Source organism: Passer domesticus, chromosome 12, assembly GCF_036417665.1.
Source record: "Passer domesticus isolate bPasDom1 chromosome 12, bPasDom1.hap1, whole genome shotgun sequence".
NCBI lineage: Eukaryota > Metazoa > Chordata > Aves > Passeriformes > Passeridae > Passer > Passer domesticus.
In genome coordinates, this window is record NC_087485.1 from 5916686 (window position 1) to 5936597 (window position 19912).

A 19912-nucleotide genomic window follows, 5' to 3' on the forward strand; every position below is an offset into this window, starting at 1 on the left:
GCCATCATTGGGGTTATGCAGTGACAGGGTCTCCGTGCCGAGTGGAGAGGCAAGAGCCACCTGGAGCTGGTGGCCAGAGGGGGCCCCACGGCCTGGGGGGAGCCAAGCCCTTGAGAGACGCCCCGCTCAGTGTGCAGGCAAAATGCTGGAGGTGGGCTGTGGATTTGGGGAGCCACGGCGGGTCTGGCCAGCTGTGTGGGCAAAGCCAGACAATGGAGTGCTCCCCACATCCCACGGGTCACCCCACACTGTCAGCACCTTGTGGTGAGGCACCCGGCGGGGCAGAGGGTGCTGAGGGCTCCCCAGCATGGCGGGGGGAGTGTCTCATCTTATTGCTAATGGCTCCTCGCTGATGACACCCACAGGTTGTGGCAAAACTTGAGGTGGGATTTGCTGTGTGACATCCCCTAAAACAGTGGCCTCTGGACCCTGGCAGGCTTAGCCCAAGAGCTGGGAGTGGAACTGATAGTGTGGCAGGGGCCAAGCCAGCCAATTCCCCCCTCCCCAGTGCATTTCTGGTGGCAGGCGGTAATTGTCCTTCTTGCAACAAGGGACAAAGGAATTGCCACCACCGGTGGCAGGGGGACACTCATGCCACTCTTCTGCCCTTACAGCTTCTGGAGTAGGGCTGACCCCTCTTCACTTGCCCCAGGGCAGCCCTCAGGGTACATGACCAGGGCGAAGGGACAGTTTGGGATGTGATTTCTCACGAGGCTCAGCCAGCTCTGGGGTAGCAAGTCCTGGGTGTGCTGGGGGATCCCATGCTAGCTCTCCCTAGAGAGGGCCATCAGGGAGAAATGAAAACTGCATCCCTAGGAACAGACCAGTGACCTCCCAGTAAGCGCTGCTCCCTGTTCTGTCTTCCTTCTGATCAGCCATCAGTTGAACTTGGGAGACCAACCTTCCTCCTGTGTCCTCTCCACGTGCTGTCCCATCCCATCATCCCATCCCATCCCAACATCCTGTCCCCATCTCACCACCCTGACCCTGCTACCCCATCCTGGCCCTGTCCCCCTGCCACCCACCCTCCCAAGCCAGGGCCAAGCCGGTGCTAGGGAGGGTGAGGACCAATGCAGAACCATGTGTGACTGCTGGACGAAGCCCCTCTCCTTCTCCTGTACCAGACAAGGGGATGAGGCCAACGGCAAAGAAGACAAATTGACCCCGAAGAAGCGAGGGCCCTGGTGGAGGATGTCCACGGGGCGGGTGGGTGCTGGCGGGATGCTGACGGATGGGAGATGGCTCTGAGGGAGACGTCGGCGGCGGGCGTGGGCCTCAGCACGATACCTCCATGGTGTGGTTGATCTGCCCCATGGCCTCGGTGCTCTCCGAGTGGGTGCAGGCACGCGGGCGGGTGCCATCCACGGAGCTGGCGCTGGTGAGGGAGGCCGTGCGGGAGCGTGCCAGGCGGGTCATGCTGGCAGATGGCACTGCACGGGCACAGAGAGACGGCCGGGGTGCTCAGATCCCTCTGAAAACCTGAGGGACTGAGCCAACATTGCCACCAGCCCTGCTCCCCGATGCGACTGAGCCTGGGCACAAGCTTGCAGCAAGCGGTGCTGTGACAACACGAGCAGCTCCAGGTAAGGGACAGCAGGGCAGGGCTGCTCTGGGCAGGCTGAGCACCAGGCTCACTCCTGGGCATGCAACCTCTGGGCATCAGGCAGTGGGAACCCCTGACTACCATGCTCCAGGAAAGAAGTGAGCTGGGATCAGAGCTCCCCTGGCTGCCCAGGGTGTGCAGGGAAGGTGGAACCCTCCCCCAGCCAGGATGGCCAGTGGGCACAGCTCCTGGCCCATCTGGAAGAGGGAACAGTGCACACACTGCCAAGACTGTGCCTGCATGGAGGAGGAATTCTCTGAATGCCATTTCTCAGCCCCCCAGCCCTGGCTTAGGGTGCCATCTCAGGCAAAGCAGAGCGAGGCAGTGGGCATCTGGCAGGGAAGGGCCAGTCCTGCACCCAGGCTGCTCCCAAAGGTGCCCAGGCAGCTGGAGGGCACAGCCCAGGCAGGCACCATGCAGCAGCGGGCACTGAGCAGTACCTGTGCCTCCACTCAGCCTCCGATCCTTCAGGTGGGTGACTGGCAGGGGCAGGAGAAGGGCAGGGAGGGCAGAGAGAGAGTGTCAGCCCTGTCAGCCACTCCTCTGGGCCAGGAGCCCCTGCCCAGCCCACGTGTGCCTGCACACGGAGCTGTCCCTGTGCACACAGACTGCACACACACACACACACACACATGCAACAGACCTGCAAACACACATACAACATGTGCACGTGGATTTTGCAAGCAGGCACACACAGGTATAAACACGAACACACATGGTCTTAAACTGCACACACACATGCACAGACTTCTGCACACGAGCTCTGCTTGTCTTTGTTGCACACACACAGCCCCTGCTCGTGCATGCCCACACACACACATACATACACACACACAAACCAACACAGGGAGCCTGACACACATTTGTACACACAGAGCCCTTGTACACACATCTGTGTGCACACAGAGCCTGTACACCCCGCTCCCCTGTGGACACACGGACAGACAGACCTGCAGCAGGTCAGCACACGTGCACACCAGCACACACAGACCCACACCAGCCCCACACCAGCCCCAGCACTCACTGTAGCCCATGCCTTGCAGGAAGTACTTGAAGGCTTCGGTCAGCTTGCCTGGCTGTAGGGAGAGAGCAGAGTGAGCTGAGCTGAGGCAGCCCTGAGGCTGAGATCCCCTCTCAGCCCCAAGCAGCTTCCTGCAGCCCCAGTGTGAGACCCCTGTGCCCTCATCAGCCCATCCCCAGCTAGCCAAGGACAGCACCAGTGCATGTCTCAGGGCCCAATATGCCCAGGTAACTGGGGAAATTGTGAAGGCTCACCTGTGTGACCTGGGGCAGCCCACCAGAGTCAGCCATCTGCAAAGAGAAGGTCCTGCTTAGTTTGGGAGGGTGCCTGTACTGCCCACCATCCCCCCACACCCGCTGGCTGGATGCCACTGCTGGGGTCAACCTGCTCTCCCCATACACCCCCAGCTCCACGGGCCATGATGGACCTGGAATGGAGAGATGAGGACACCCTGCAGCCCAGGGGCAGAAGGCAATGGAGCACTTCATAGGCAGCAGGAACCTCCCTACTGCCCCTTGCCACCAGCCTACCTTCAGGAAAGTGGTGTTGGTGGGATCCAGCTTGGAGTTACACTCCACCTGCAAGCAAGAGAAATTACATTAGCACCCTAGGAAGCCAGGAGCCAAGAAGAAGTAGTCCACTGGCCCATGGCATTCCAGCTGGCAAATCCCACCCCAGCCAGGAGCAGACAGGGCACTAGGTGAGTCCTGGGCCCACAGGACCACCATCCCTGCCATGGGACACAGGGGACTTTCCTCCCATGAGTCTGGGCAGGGAACAGGAGGTGAGGGGGACTGGTGAGGCATTCTGTGTCACACGTGTGTGTACATGCACACAAGTGTGCCAGCAGCTGTGTGTGTGCACGTGGCCCAGCAGGGAGTGTGCCCGTGTGCCGACACATCCGAGCGTGCACAGCGTGAGCACATCTGGCCATATGAAGAAGGGGAAGTTTTCCAGGTGTGGCGACCAGGCACAGCTGCACATGTGCCCACACGAGCAGGCGGGTCTGCACATGAGCACGCTGCCACCCCCAGGAGCTGCTGAGTGTCTGAGCAGGCAGTGAACATGTGTGTGCCCGTGCGTGGGCATCGCCCGCCTGCCACCCTGCAGGCACTGCCCCAGCACTCACCACCCCCTCCTCAGCAGGCGCATTGTCTCCGACCACCAGCATCACAGGGCAGCTGGAAGTGAGAGGAGAAAGGTCAGGGTTTGCTCTGAGTGAATTCCCCTGCCCCAGGACCCCTCCATGACTTGCTGGTGTGACTCTTACCGCAGCGTCTTGGCATTGGGCACAGTCCCAGGCCGGTTGATGTCCAGGTCCCTGCGGCTGGTGGAGGAGAAAGGCCAGTGTGAGCTCATGGGCAGGTGCCACCACTGATGCCATAGCACAAGAATCAGGCCACTGCCAGCCCCAATAAGCCTCAGTTAGCCCTGCTGTCCCAGCACCTTGTGCATGGAGGATGCTGTAGCCATCTCTGCCATGGCCCAAGCAGAGCCTGTGCCACAGGATGCAGCACCCAGCGGAGTGGCAGGGCTCCCAACGCCCTGCATGCATGGGACAGCATCTCTGCCCCCTTTCCCAGGCCTGTGCCAGCACCCAGAGCAGGAGGAGATGTGGGAATGTGTACCCATGGTGGTGGGCTCTGGTACCACCACTCTCACATCCCCAGTCAGCGGAGGCAGACAGCTTTGCACTGCTGCCTGCATGCACTGGAGGGTGATGACAGCACCCAGCAGGGGTCTGGGTTCTCACAGTGACCTCAGAGCCACCCACCAGCACTGCAGCCCCTCACCCTAGCACAGACAGGGATGCAGCCCAGCAGCAGGGCTGCCTGGGGCACTCACCCGTTGTACATGTTGAGGAAGAGCTGGAGGTTGAACTGGTTCACCACACTGCCGATCTGCTGCCGGTAACTCTGCACCAGCTCCGTGTTGTTCATCAGCTCCTCCTGTGCCAGCAGGGGATGGAGGTCAGGGCAGGTGCTGGGGACACACCCTGCTCCCCAAGTCCTGCCCATGCCAGCCAGCACGGACGAGAAGGGGGATGCTGGGCAATGCAGCTGGGCACAGTGGTGCTGAGGCAGCACACCCAGGCAGGACATGGGCAGGGGTCACACACTCATCAAGGTTAAGCCTCAGAGCAGGCAGGGCTTGACTGAGCCCAGCCCTGTACATGGGACAGGTGCAGTGGCACTGTGGCAGCTGGCAGGGCACAGCCCAGGTGACCCAGCTGGGATGCTGGGCTGGGGGCTAATGGCAGGGGGCTGGAGGATGCACAGCCCTTACCTGGCTGAACAGGTGGGACAGGACAATGTCTGGCAGCGTGCTGGTGAGGCCGGAGAGCTGCGGAGGGAGCACAGGGAGTTACTGCACTGCCGTGGCTGCCTCCTGCCCCAGGAAGCTGCCAGGACTGCGAGGAGGGGTCAGGCCCTGCCCACCTTGGCAGCTGCCCAATCAATCCAGCCTTTGCCATTGGGGTCGATGTTCATAAGGACCAGCCCTTCGACCAGGTCAGGGAAGATGAGCTGCAGTGAGCAAGAGAGGAGAGGCTCAGAGGGGAGGGGAGATGTGCCCTGGGCAGCCCCCCACCAGAGCTATTGCACAGGCACTGCATGGACCTGATGTCCTGGGAACAATGTGAGACCTGTGCAAGACTGCCCAGCTACTGCAGCCTTGGCACTGCTGTCCTGGGTCCCCCAACCCCCCTGGGGCTTCTGCAGCAACAGAGACTGCCTGGAGGTATCAGCTCCTGCTCTTCCCCATGCCCTGGACTGACAGCAGGTACAAACAACTCAAGGCCAGCCCATCCCAGCCCCTGGCTCACCGCAAACTTGGCCAGCACGTAGGCTCCTGCCCCAACACCGATCCCAATCACATACTTGAACCTGGAAATATGGAGAGGTCCGTGTGAGGGACAGCGGGCTCCAACACGTTCCCTGGGACTTGCAGGATGCCAGCTTACAGGGACAACTCCCCCAGCCCCAAATCCTTGTCTTCTGTCCATCTCCCTGCCCAGGACCCTCAGCCAGCAGCTGTGGAAGAGAGGCTGACTCACCCGAAATGCTGCACCACGCTGGGTAACATGGCAGCCAGCTGGTCCATGGATGGATACTGGTACCTGTGGCACAGGGAGGCACAGGATGGTGGTTATGGAACCTGTTCAGAGCAGAGTGGCTGGGACAGGGCAGCTGGGCTGCCAGAAATGGGCAGGGAAATGCCACCCACCCTGGGCCAGTCATCTGCCACAGGCTTTGGCACAGTTTGGAAACACTCACAGGCAGGGCACAACTGCCAGGCAGCAATAACCCAAGGGGCAGGGAGGTGACACCCCAGCAGGCACAGCGAGACCCTGCAGCTGGCACCTACCCCTGAGGGAACTGTGAGGCTCCTGCCTGCTGTCCTGGTGCATCCACGTGGCACACCACAAAGTGCTTCGTGATCTCCTGCATGTCCTCGTAGTTGAAGAAGGTGTTGAAACAAAGCTTGTCTGTCAAAGGGCAGGTGGGTATCAGAGACCAAACACCCCAACACTGGGCCTGGTGGGCCAGGGGAGCATGGACAGCAGCTGCCCACCCTCCCACTGCCCTTCAACCAGGAGGTGACATGCCACCAAAACCATCCCATCCCCTTCCCTCCAAGCTCCTTGTCCTCCCAGCAGGGACCACAGCTGCTGTTAGCAAGGGCTGCATCCCTACGGGTGTCAGGAGGCATGGGGATGGACAGACACAGCCAGAATGAGGAGTTGGGGTGACCTCACTGGGGAGCCCCAGAAGGATGGGACTGAGGGATGCAGGACTGCAAGACCACCCAGTGGGCAGCAGGATTAGCAGCCTGGGATATTAGCCCTGTCCAAAATCCCCAGAAAGGGCTCAAGCAAACACAGGATTTGAGGAACAACTGCAAATCTCCCTGCTTGGAAAAAGTCAAAGAAACATCCCCAGCTGTGGACAAGACCCCCACCATTGCAGTGGGATACAGACACTGCTGGGGCTTGGAGGGGTCCTGTCCCATGGCATCAGTGCTGGGACATCCCTCCCAAAAAGTGGGGTGAGGCAGGTTGTGAGGCCCATTGCAGCCAGCGTGACGCGCACCTGAACAGGCAGAGCTGCTGCAATGGTGACACAGCTCATGTGCACGTCAGTGACTCAGCCTCCGCCGCCAGCAGAGCAGGAGATGCTTCTCCCCACTCGCAGGGAATTGGGTACCCTGGCTCAGCTGGGGGGCACAGCCCGGGACACGGCTCTGGGTGCAGGTCTGGGGCTGCAGGCTGACAGAAAGTGCAGCATCTGCACATCAGAGCCTCAGCTCGGGGTGCCTCCTTCCCTGCCATTCCCTGTCTCTTTTGTCCCCACTCTTCCCTGCCGCCAGCTGGGTCCATGCTCTGAATACCAACGGGCTGGAAGCTGCAGTGAGGACCAGCCCAGCATCCCCCATGTCCATCCCTGCCTGCTGTGGCAGCCAGCCAGCACCGGGGTGGCCAAGCACTCCTGGCTGTGCCTGGCCTGGGCTTTGTGTCCAGCTGAGCATCCCACCTCCCCTGGTGCTTTCAGATGCCCCGTGCAGCCACGGCTGGAGGCAAAGGAGCTGAGCCAGGGGTGATGTCCTGGCACCCCGTGGAGCCGGGGGCTCAGCCCTGCCTGCCCTGCACCCCCAGGCCGGGAGCAGCACTCACGGTTGAGGCCCACATCGTGGTAGGTCAGGATGGCCGGGCGGTTCCCCTTGGGAGAGCCCCGGATGACCACGTGCAGCAGCCCGTAGGGGGTCTCAATGTCGTGTTCCTGGGGAAGAGGAGACAGGGGGTGATGCCCTAAGGCATTCTTTCATCCTCTCCTGCCCTGCCATCACACCCTGCCCTGCTGCTTCCCCAAATGGCTGGGTCCCGTGGGAAGACATGGGAAAGAGGAGCAGCTGTCCCAGGGAAAAATAAAAACAGCTCTGGGTATCCCAGAGGGGACAGAAAGCAGGACAAATCATAAGGGAAGGGAAGGGAAGGGAAGGGAAGGGAAGGGAAGGGAAGGGAAGGGAAGGGAAGGGAAGGGAAGGGAAGGGAAGGGAAGGGAAGGGAAGGGAAGGGAAGGGAAGGGAAGGGAAGGGAAGGGAAGGGAAGGGAAGGGAAGGGAAGGGAAGGGAAGGGAAGGGAAGGGAAGGGAAGGGAAGGGAAGGGAAGGGAAGGGAAGGGAAGGGAAGGGAAGGGAGATTCTGGATAGGATCATAGGATGTAGGATTGGACATGTGTCTCGTGGGATGGGATCGCAGGATGGTATCAAGGGATAGATCCAAGAGGGCTTGAGAGAGAAGGATAACAGGATGGGACAGGTGGATAATAGCACAGAGGAGAAGATCTTTAGGGGCTTGAGACTGAGAAAATGTTGGCAACGTGGTAGGGCCAGTTGGGCAGTTTTGATGTATCTGGGACAAACAGGCAGAGGTCAGACCCTGGACAGCACTCTAGGAAATGCTGCAAATGATCCCAAAATTACAGCTAAATTAACTTTAAAACCCTAGTCTGAAATGGCAGTGCCCCCACACAGAGACAAAAACTACCCTGTGCCTCAGTTTCCCTGTCTAGGAGGGCTCCTTTCCTTCCATATCCTGGCCCAGCCAGCACAGGAGACTGAGCCCAAGTGGTCCCCAAGGACAAGGGACCAGAGGTCCCCTCCAGATGCCCGTGCCCCCAGCCAGTCCAGCAGCAGCGACCTGGAGGCTGGGATCTGCTGGGTGCAGGAGCAGCATGTGCTGAGCAGGGCAGGGCAGGGCAGGGGATGGTGGCAGGGTGCCCAAGCATCACGGTCCTCACTGCTGGCACTGGCAGCCCCATGGCTGGGCTGGTGGGAGGGGAGCAGGTACGTGGATGCTCACGCGGGTTACGCGCCACCAAGGACTCTGAAGGACACAGGCCTGGGTGGGAGGATCAGCCTGGGGACAGGGTCTCCTCACTGCAGTGCCTCCCCTCACTGAGACCTGCTGTCCCTGGGGGAACACGGTGGCCAAAAGCAGATCCAGGGCTCTGTGGAGACGTCTCTTCACACCCAAGGGCACCCTGACCCCATCCCTCATGCACAGCTGTCCCTCCATCCCCTGCAGCTGCACCAGGCAGAAGTGCATGAGCAGTGACATCCCTCTGCAACAACAGACTGGGACACTGAGGCAGAGGAAGGGCCTGGCCCAAGGTCACAGAGCAGAAGATATCCATGTGGATATCTCCTGGTCCTGGGCACAGGGCTGCCTCCTTGCCATCACCATCCCCGTGATCCTCATCACATGCCCAACAGCTCAGCTTTCAATCCTACCCCAAAATCACCCGCCCAAGGTAGCAGATCCAGCCTCAGCACTGCTCCTTCCTGCCCCCCACACTCCACCAAGCCAGGCACATCCTGCCCGTGGTGCAGCCTCTGCAGCACCGCTGGCTACCACAGCCCTGCCCTTTGCCGCAGGGATGCTCGCTGGGGGAAGAGCCTTGGGATGCAGGGGATGCACGCAGCAAGGAGAGAGGGGCACACACACAACCCACAGCAAGGAGAGAGGGGCACACACAACCCACAGCAAGGAGAGAGGGGCACACACAACCCACAGCAAGGAGAGAGGGGCACACACAACCCACAGCCCCAGCGAGGAGGGGCATGGGGGTCTCAGCACCCACAGGTGTCTGACAGAGCCCACCCATGTCCAGGCTACCTGCCCACTGCTGCAGCACTCCCACCTCGCTCAGCCCCTCTGCACCAGCCTGTTGCCATCGGGTGCTGCCATCACCCCAGAGGCAGAAAGCAGCTGAGGGCTTGTTTCAAAGCAGCCGGAGAGCCTCTCCCTCTGCAGCTCAGGGGGTGGGCAAGGGGCACTGTGCCCCCGTCAGCACACAGCCCCAGCACGGGCCACAGCTGCTCAGCCTGGGCACAGCATCCCCGCCGGCCTCGGGGAGGACACGCTCAAGGACAATGCGTCCCCAAAACCTGCAGCACATCAGGGATGCGGCAGCAGGGCTGGGCGAAGGAAGGGCTCCCCAGCCCAGGGTCTTCCCTGCCCCGGTGCCCGCCTGACCCACGCCGAGCCCTGCTGGCTGCAAAGGCCCAGCCTGGGCAAGCAGAAGAGACGCTGGGGCAAAACACCTGGGAAGAAGGGAGGGAGGGCAGCGAGCAGGGGAAGGGCGGTACCTACCCCATCCCAGCACTCCGGCATGGCGAGGAACTGCGCGGACGAGGATGCTCAGGCAGCGCGGGCCAAGCGGGAGGTCCGGGTGTGGGGCACAGAAACGCGGCAGCCGGGGCTCAGCGGAGCTCTGCGCTGGCTCAGCCCCTCGCCTGGATTTATAGCGGAGCCCCAGCCCTGCGCTGAGCCCTCCCTCGCCCTTCCCCCTCGGCAGGTTTGGCCTCCATTGCGGGCGAGCGCCGCGATGGAGCCAGCACTCAGCCATTGGCTGCCGCGGGAATTATTCATGCTCCAATTGGCCCCAAATACCCTTGTTTATGAAGAAAAAACGCCTGGCACCGTGCGGTACCTTCTCCATCTTCCCTCCTTCGGCAGACGGAGGCAGGCGGGGTGTCTGGACTGGCATCCCGTGAGCTGCCCCAGCACGGTCAGGGCACACACCTGAGCCACACAGAGCCACACAGAGCCACACGGAGCCACACGGAGCCACACGGAGCCACCCAGACCAAGGCCCTGCAGCCGTGCCCAGGCAGGGCAGCACACACACAGCCACAGATGGACACGGGCACATGCTAAAAAACAGGAGAAGGACACGGCAGGCGTGCTGTGCCATGTGCATGTGACCACGCGTGTCCATGCACAGGAACACGTACCAACACAGACACACACGGGCCGGGCAAAACCCTGTGTGCCAGGGGGAAAACTGGGAAAATTAATACCATACCCACACTGAAGCACGTGCACCCCACAAAATGCTTGTGGCTCATCCCCCAGGCCAGGCCCTGTGTGTCAGTACCTGTTCCTGTACATGTCATGCACACAGGAGCACACCTGCTGCGTCCTCCTCCCGTGTGCTCAGCACGGATGCCACGGCCATCACTAGTGCTGGTGGATGCACAACGAGCTGCACACCTGCAGAAGCTTGTACAGGTGTGCACAGAGGGGCACACACATGTCCATACCTGTGTCACCTCACCCAGCAGCTGCGGGATGATGGCACACAGGGGATGTGCAGGGTTTAGCCCTGACCTGGGCATTGCCAGTGGCAGGCAAATAAAGCAGGAGGAGGGACAATCCAGCAGCTCCAAGGGGTTGGATCATGTCCCTGGACTGACACATGCTGTGTGCATGCACACACATGTGAGTATTCCCATGTGCACATGTGATTCCTTCCCTGATTCCAACAGGGATTCCTCTTACCACCACTGCCCCAAAACCCCCCAGCAGTCTGTGGGCGCCCTCCCCCTGCACCCTGCCTGCCCTGCCCAGCTTGGCATGACCAGCACAAAGCTGGGCAATCATGGATGGAGAAGGAGGCCCACAGTCCCTTCCCTGCCTTTCAGGGAAGCCATGAAAGCCATGTCCTACAAACAAGCCAGGGCTGCACAGCCAGAAGGTCTGGATGTGGGAGGAAGGACAGGCAGGCAGAGGGATGACATTCACACTGCCTCCACCAGAGAGGCTTTACTCTGACTGCTTTGTCCTGTGGGGAGCTCAGACCCAGCCTGGAAAGAGGCATCTCTGCAAGTGAAGGACCATGTGTGATGGGGAAGCCCAGCTTCCAGGTGGTTCCTGGCACTCCAGGAGCCATTTTTGGTTTCCCCAACCCTGCTGCCTGTAGAGCCAAAGACCATGACAGCCACAGTTCCCAGAAAAAAAACAAGAGATGCAGAGGGACAAAAAAGAGACAGAAGGTGGTTAACAGAAGAGAGAAGGGGTAGAAGAGCCAAGGTGAATGCAAAAGGGCTTCAGGGAGATGGGAGGGCTGAGCAAGGCTGACTTTGCTGGAGTAGCATCAAATAGGATCACCACTGTCTCGGCTACTAGCCCACTTGCCAGGCAGGTGGCCCAGATCTCCTGCAGGATCCAGGGCACCTGGGTCCCAGGGCACCCTCCCCCAGCTCTCCTGCCTTGGCTTATGTCTCAAGGGCTTTACTTGGGCTGGTGGCAGAAGTGGGGGCTCCCCAGGCCCCCCACTGCCCCAGCCACACCTGAGCATCCCATCAATGACTGGCTCTAGGGAGGAGCAGATGGACAGTGAAGGGTTAAACTGGGGGCTGGATTGGATTGTCCCTAGGAGGTGAGCCTAGAAAATTGGGTAAGGTCTCCCCAAGGGATGGCAGCCCCCAGCCTTTGCACTGCACCAACTTGCAAATGTCCGAGTGGAGAAAAGGAGGTGGTTGCCCTGGCATAGCCCAGGAAACTCAGCCCATCCCTGCCCGGAGGCTCTTGGAGGGAAACCAAGAGGTCACAGGGTCTGGCTGGCTTGGGAAAAGCTGCCTTGATTGTTGCCCAATTCCTTTTTTAGGTCCTGAGGGGCATCGTGGTGCACCCCTGTGGCATTTGCAGTCCAGAACTGCTCCACTTGGGCACCACCAGGGACACAGTTCAGTGCCACTGTGGGCCAACCCCTGAAATACACAACAACTGTCCTGGGAGGGTCATTGCTCTTTAATATCCCCTGTGTGCCAACCAAGCCCTGCCCAGCACAGCTGAGCCAGAGCCACAGTGGTGCCTCTGGTGCTACTGAGAGCCCTGGGCACCTGGCACTGCCACATCCCTCCCCTCCTCCCTACTCTCTCTCTCTCTGGTGACACCAGGAGGTTTGGTTTCCCCTCCAGTGGCCAACAGAAGCCCTGAGCAAGCAGAGAAAGGAGCAGCCCAGCCCTGCACACCCTGCTGCTCCCAGCCCCAGCACCTCACCAGCTTTGCAGCTGCTGGGGAGAGCAGCATTTTAATTATTTGGTGCCTTTTGAGAGGGCCATCAGGTATGTCCCACTCTGTGAACCACAGCAGCCAGCAGCCAGCACCCTGCTCCCTTACCAGCTGCACCCTCCCACCTGCATGGGAGTGGGCCAGCCCCAAAATTCTGGGCCTGCTAAAACAGGGACCTGTGCTCCCCTGCCCTTATCCCAGGATGAATGAATTCCACATTTATTTTGTTCTTACAGGGGCTGTTGTTTCAGTGCTGTACCTGCAAGGATTCAGCCATGACCACCACTCTCCCCATGGTCCCACTGCTGGCAAAGTGGCAGCACACAACCTGAAGTTGTGACAATCACTGGTGTCCCCTGGCAGGGGAACACTTTGGGAGGGGGACAGGGAGCACTACCCACTACCCTCCATCCCCAGGGAGCCTGGTGCAGACTGAGCCTTGGCAGGGGTGTGAGAGGGATGCAGACCAACGTGGGAGCCAGGCACGAGCTGAGCTCCCATGAGTGCTGGAGCTGTATCGTGGGGCTCCTCTGGAGAGCAGAAATGGAGGTACAAATGGGCAGGTGCCAGCCAAGGGAGCAGAGGGGCCCTGCTCTCCAAGAGAGGTGGGTGGTATAGGGGGCAATGCCCCAGCCCTCCAAAAGAGAAAGAGGCTTTCAAACATCCTTATGTAAGCAGGGAGCTGGCATCGCCTGGGAAACCATTGCCATGGCAATGGTAGAGGGGCTGGAAAAGCAGCTCGGCCTTCCTGAGAAGAAATTGCCTGTTTTAAAGGTTTTGTCCCCAGCCCATGGCCAAGTGCCCACCAGCCACATCTGAGAGCCAGCACAGAGCTGCCTGGCAGCATCCCCCTGTCTCCTTCTGACAAGGACCATGATGGATGTGCAGCCTCATGCACAAACACTGACCAGGCACTGCATCCCATGAAAAAAGGGACAGCAACACCCCTGAGGCCACTCAGTGCCCCCCAGCCTTCCCCAGGCACAGGCTGCTGTTCCATGTGAAACCTCCCACGGCTGGTCCTACCTTCCAGTCTGTGTCCACAGTGGAGAGGAAGACATCCGAGTTGTCCTGGGAGGAGAAGGAGCCATTAGGGACAGGGACACCCCTCACTTGTGCAGCGCCCTCCCACCCAGCTCACAAAGGGGTGACACCACAGGCACCATTCCTGGGGCTGCAGGGGACACAGTGCCCACACACACACACTTCCACAACAGCTGCACACACGTGAGTGTGTTACCTGAGCGTGTGCACACACACAGGTGTGTGGGAGCATGATGTGCAACCTCTGCACACGCATCCATCCTCCCTCCAGACCTCACCTGTGCTCGGCCACGCGGGACCATCACCGTGAGCACGCACACAGAGGAGCACTAATGTGCCCCCAAAACCAGCACACACACAGAGTACCAGCCCAGCACCAGCACACAGCCCCTCCACCCCTCCCATATCCCATGTCCTGGTGCCCCACGTGCAGGAGCCAGAGCCAGCGTGCTCACCAAACTCACCAGCTCGGCGTCCTGTCCCCGCAGCAGCGGCTTCTCCTCGGTGAAGCGCAGCTCGTGCAGCCCTGCCATGGTCATCTCCTGCAGCAGCAGCCCTGCCAGGGCAAGGCACACGTCAGGGCAGGTCCTTTTCTTGGTCCTCTTTGTCCCAGCCCTCCAGAGCTTCGTGGGAATCCCTCCCATAGGGATGGGACCCAAATCAGCCTCACTGCACCCATCTACTATGGGCACTTGGTGCTTCAGCTTGTCCAGGGGCTGCAGTGAGCCCCTCTGCTGGGAGCTGGCAGCAGCACAGAGCAGACAGTGCCTAGATAAGCTCAGCTCCCAGCTCCAGGTCCAGTAGTCCCAGACCTGGGACTACCCAGGTCCAGTTCTCCCAGTTAAGAACAAGCCTATCTCCAGGGCATGATTTTGGGCAAACTGAGGGGCCAGCCTCATCTGTCCATGCTGGTCACCTCAGTAAGCACCCAGCCCAGAGCAAGAACATCCAAATTTCCATCCCAGCTTTCAGCATCAGTCAAAGATAGAAAATCCAACTTTTTGGCTAGTTTTAGGCTGCAGATATATATGGATGGGACAAAGGGAGATCTCCCTGCAGAGGCAAAAGGAGGAGAGTTGTTTCTCAGCCATGCTGGGAAGCAGAGGGATGTTCCAAGCAGAAAGAGAACAGTGAGACAGCCTGAAGTTTGTATAGCAATGATGGAAGAAATCCAAACGTGAAGCCTTTGCTCCCAAAGTCTTCTCCTTGCCTGTGAATCAGGTGCTGGCCCGTTGGTACCTCAGCCCCACGACTGGGAGGGACAGACTTCTCCATGGAGCCACTGCTCAGCAGCAGTGTGAGACTGAGTGCTGCTGACCTCAACCAACACAGGCATCTCCAAAAACACCCCCAGGCACAAGCTCAGCTCCGAGAGCAAAAGAGAGCAAGGAGATCAGCAGCTGCCTGCACACAGAACGTGAAAGACATCGAGACACAGGGAACAGTCCAGGCTCCCCTGTGTTTAGATGGGATGGGTACCTGGCAAATCCCAGTACCAGGGGATTATCTGCACTCAAGCAGGATCCAGACCTCAGGCATTGCCTTTGCAGCCTCTGTTTTCACTCTTTCCACAAGACCAAGCCTTTGGACAAGCTGCTGCTTCTCCAAGTGGGCTAGCACTGATCCCACACCCTCCCAGCTGCCTCCCCCCTGTGCAATCTCCCTGGACACATTGGGGATGCTCTGGGCTGTACAAGCACCACAGCAGACACAGACCCACTCCATCCACACAGCCTCAGCCGAGCCTGCTTCACATTTTGTCCATCTCCAAACCTAGGTCAGTCCAGGCTAACGATGTGGGAAAGCCAAGAAATGCCACAAATATTGCAAAGCTATCAGGAATACATGAGTGGGTCATAAACTGCCCTCCAATGTCGGGTTTTGCTCCTCCGACCGGGTTTTCCACTCAAAACTCAAGCAGGCTGTGCCACCTGCCTGCTCCCTGCAGACACGGCACTTTGCCTTGCTCCTTGGGAGCCATCCAACAATCCAGAACTGTTTGGAGGCAGAAACACCACTGCGAAGCCTCTCGAGATTCCCAGGGCACCCAGCACCAGGAGTATCCGTGTCACCCCCTGCCCAGAGGGTCCCACCAGGCCGGGGGATGTCAGGAGATGCCATCAGCCCCAAGGAGAGGCACAAGTGAGGGGCACACTGCTCCAGGCTGGGCTGTGCTGCTGGGGAGATGGCTCTGTGCACAGGGACAGCCCTGGCCCGCAGCCCACCAGCACAGCAGAGCCAGCACAGCCTGCAGAGCCACCAACCGAGCCACCCCACAACCCCAGGGGAGAAAACAGGAGAAAAATCAGCCTCACCAACAGCTGGGTCTGGAGGAGAGCAGGAGCGTCCCACGCTGAGCACACCAACCCACCGTGTGGCCACGGCCCAGGGTGGCTGGGAACAGCACTTAGTGTATGCTGAATGCCTTTATTAATTACAGCCTGCAGCTAATATGGGAGGGAGGGAGGGTGGCTGAGCCATGAGGAAAGGCCCCGTGACCTTTTTTGCATGGTGGGGGCAAAGCTGGCTCAGGGGGGACGTGGCAGAGCCCTGTCTCAACAGCATCCCCTGCACGGGGTGGACAATCTCCTAAAGTACTGCTGAGTGTGGGAATAGAGGAGGGATCAGTAAGTCAGGGATCAGTAAGCAGGGTCGCAGCCATGCTGCCACTTTCCTGGGTGCTCTGCATCCCATGCCACCCCACAGGACCCCTCGTCCCTCCATGGCAGCACTGGGCCACCGTCGCTGTGGAGGGCTGGTGAAGAAGCCACAGCTCCAGGTCTCCTAGCCAAAACAACCTGGCTCCCATCTTACGCCAGGGTAATGTGCCCAGCAACGAGCCCCTTTCCTTGTAGCTCACCCCAATGCTCCCTAGCAGCACCTATTCCCAGGGTTCCACCCAAACACAACCGTCTCTGCTCCCACTCTGCCTTCCCAGTGTGGTGCCACAGTTTCCTCAGCTCAGCCAGGACATGTCCCTTCCCTAATTCCCAATCAGTTCCAAACCCAGCAGGACACAAGTGCTCTGTCTGGGACTCGTGCTCTGCCCCACCAGGGCCCTGGCACTGTGTATAGAGATGGGAACAGGAACAGCCACATTGGCTTACCTTCCCCAGGGATCTGCAGCCCATTGCTGGCCAACTGGAGGAGAACCAGCTTGTAGCACTACTATTATTATTATTATTATTATTATTATTATTATTATTATTATTATTATTATTGTTGTTGTTGTTGTTGTTATTATTATTATTATCATTATCATTATCACGACAAGGCTTTGAGCTGCATTTCACACTTGGGAACGTGTTTGGTCACAGGGCAGGGATTCCTCAGATGTTGCCTCAGCCTCACAGGAGTCCCCACTCTGACTACCTGCGTGCTGGCCTGGCACGGATGTGGTGCCCACAGGATGTTGGCACGGACACCTCGGGCTGACTGAGCAGCATGCAACAAACAGGCAGACAAATCTGGAGAAGTGAGGGCTGGCTCCTGCCAGGCAGCGAAGCCAAGGCAGCCTTCAGTGAGGCTGGGAGAGGGAGGAAGGGAACTTGCAGCTCAGTCTGAGCCACGGCCGTGTGCTCACAGCATTGCCCCCCGAGCAGAACTGATGGGGGAGCACGATGGGGTGAAGAAAAACCCCAGTGTGACAGTCTGGGCCACATCCTGCTCCACCGGTGCAGGAGGAACAGCCACAGCTTTCTCTGAACCCGTGAGGGACACCCGTGAGTCTGCAGCCCAGCAGCCCCCACAAACCAGCCCAACAGTGTGGTCCAGCTGAGGGGTGCAGGACCGGGGGGCTGGGGGACACAGTGCCACTGATGCAAGGGCTGGGCAGAGCAGGGTCTGGGGTGGCGGTGGCAGCGGGGGCTTTGGGGGGGCTCAGCCTGTCTCGCAGTGGCTGTTGCTAAGAGCAGCCTCCTTCCCAGCCCAGCGCATTCGTCGGGGCAGCGGGGAGACTCCCAGGGGAGGCTGGCTGAGGAGCCGGCAGGCACCGCAGGGATGCTCCAGCAATCCCCGGGCACCCCCACCCCCGGCTGTGTGCTGGCCGCCCCCTTTGCCAGGAGCTGCCGACTCCGTCCCCCCTTCCCCAGCACCCCGGGCAGGGCTCTCCCCGCTGCAGCAAGGCATCCCCTCCCGGAGCCCGGAACGGACCCGAGCCCGGCACCCACACCTCGGGAGCAGGGTGCGGGGGCTGGGGGCAGCTCCATCTCCTCGGCTGGGGCTGGGGGGATGAAGGCTCTCTCCACCCCGGCCCCACCGCCCCTCCTCGTGTCACAGCCCCGCTCCCGGCACGGGCGGCCGGGCCGTACCTGTCAGGAGCTCGATCTTGTGCCGGAGCACCTTCATGCCGGGGCGGCGGGTCCCGGCGGGCGGGGCGGGCTGCGAGGGGCGGCGGCGGCGGCCCCGGCGCGGGGGGCGAGCGGAGCCGGAGCCGGAGCCGGAGCCGGTGCCGGTGCCGGTGCCGGTGCGAGGTGCGCGGGGCGGCGCAGGGGCTGGGCTGGGCACGGCCCCGCCGGCCGGATCCTCCTCCCCTCGCTGGGGCCGGAGGGGAGGGACGGGGCCGGGATCGGGAACGGGGGCACCAGGAGAAGAACGGCGCTGAGGGGGGCGGGAGCGAGCGGGAGATGGGGACTGCGGGGGATTCGCGGAGCGCCGGGGGCTGCGGGGGTCGCACGGGGGATGGAGGATGCCGGGGACACACATCACCCGCTAGGGAACCATGTCGGTCCCAGCGTGGGACCGTGATGGCCAATAGGTCCAACAGGTCCCTGTGGTCGTGGAGTCCCAGAAGCAGGGGACATCGGGAGCCCTCGGGAGCCCCAGGTACGGCACAAGGGGTCTGAGAGCAGGGGAAGGTGATAATCAGGGTGCTCGGGAGGATCTGGGACAAGAGGGGACCTGTGCACAACAATGACACCTGGAACACAGCCATTGGTGGCTAAGGGATGTAGGGAGTCCTGGAGAGTGGGGACATGAAGGACAAAGGGCTTGGGAGTATCCAGGAACAAAAACACGGATGACAAGGGACCTGAGGGTCCTTTGGGGCATGGGAATGCAGGTTCCCCTGGGCATAGCATGGTCCTGATCAAGGTTGTCAGGTGGTTCCAGGGTAAGGAGGACCTGTGCAATGAAGGTCCCCACAGCAGGGCCATGATGGTCTGGGGCTGTGAGGGAATGGGGATCGTGACAGTCAAGAAGGATCACCCAGGAGTCGAGGCTGTGGCTGGGGTCATGATGACCCCACGCACACTGATGCTGGAGGTGCAGGGTGGCAGCTGTTTGGGGCAGAGCAGGAGGTTGTGAATCACTTGAATTCTCCTGAATTGGGACAACTGGGACATTGAGAACAGAGGGCCTTGGCCTGCCCCAGAGCAAGGGTTGAATCCTGCTTGTCTCCACACTGGACAAGCCCATTCTGCCACTATTCCTTCCTCTGATATCAGTTTAACTGATTTTTTTTTCCCATAGCTAAGGATGTAAGAGCCTCCACTCCCATGGTGCCCGAGGCAACTGCACAGGACATACCATCCAAAACTGGCTCTTATCAAAACATGGGGAGCTCCTGAGGACCCCATCACCTCCTCTCAGTGGGCTTGGCTCCTCAGCACCTGGGTTGAATCAGGTATCTCAGCCTCATTGCCCCTCAGCCAGCCACAGTGGCCAACAGGCCCCTCTGCTTCAGGGCACCTTCGCCTGCTGTGCCAGGGGGTGCTTGAGAGCAGCCACAGGCAGTCATCCTACAAACAGCTGCTGAGGGGCTGGAGAAATGTCTGCTCATACTGACATTCATCCCTGGTACATCAATTTTAACAGCTTGTCCCAGGCTTTTTGGATGGCAACCAAATTTCAGCTGATTTCAACCTCTCCCGCTGAGTCACCACGAGTTCTGCATCCAGGCTGCATTCGCCTTTTCACCTCAAAGAGAGGAAAAGCCCATGATGTCAGGGAGCTCAGGGACTCTTAAATCCCTCAAGTAGGAGCCAGCCCCTCACCCAGCCCTTCAATGGGACCAGATCTTCCCTGCCTTCAGTGCTGCTTTTCCCCCTCTTCTGTGGGTCCAGCAGCCAAGGGGTTTTCTCTGAACGGGTCAGGGATGAGACAGTGTTGGTTCTGATCGTCCTGCTATTGCACACATTTAAACCTTCTCTTCCTCCTCTTCCTTCAGTTGCCAGGGGTTTCTATGGGAATAAATTCTTTTTCATGCTTGGGATTTATCTTCTCCTGAGCAGTCACACCTTCAAGTAGAGAGGCAGAGGGGGCCAGAACTGCTCAACCCATGGATGCCATTGGTGGCAAGAGAGAGGTGGCAGGACTAGAGGCCCTGGGCCCTTTCATTTTACCTGTCTCTGGAAGAAACCTGGAAAGATTTAAGGCAGAAACCATAA

The 19912-nt window shown here is 59.9% G+C and overlaps 1 protein-coding gene across 4 annotated transcripts; it reads right to left on the reverse strand.

Moving 5' to 3' along the window:
* Nucleotides 1-1194: 1194 nt before the first annotated feature.
* NDRG4 (NDRG family member 4) lies at nt 1195-18002 on the reverse strand. 4 transcript variants are annotated; one of them, XM_064386314.1, is made up of 17 exons: nt 17837-18002; nt 13991-14082; nt 13509-13553; nt 7297-7402; nt 5991-6111; nt 5680-5742; nt 5449-5509; nt 5063-5149; nt 4911-4967; nt 4470-4573; nt 3895-3951; nt 3754-3805; nt 3155-3202; nt 2879-2914; nt 2628-2679; nt 2044-2082; nt 1195-1430 (listed from the first exon to the last, which is right to left on the reverse strand). In XM_064386314.1, exons 1-17 carry the CDS (start codon nt 17871-17873, stop codon nt 1276-1278), a joined length of 1212 nt encoding a protein of 403 aa, XP_064242384.1. In that variant the 5' UTR covers nt 17874-18002; the 3' UTR covers nt 1195-1275. The 4 variants fall into 4 exon arrangements, with proteins under 4 accessions (XP_064242384.1, XP_064242385.1, XP_064242386.1 ...); XM_064386315.1 differs by lacking the exon at nt 2044-2082 and having other exon boundaries at nt 17837-17999; XM_064386316.1 differs by lacking the exons at nt 13509-13553; nt 13991-14082; nt 17837-18002 and adding an exon at nt 9777-9959.
* Nucleotides 18003-19912: the final 1910 nt, after the last annotated feature.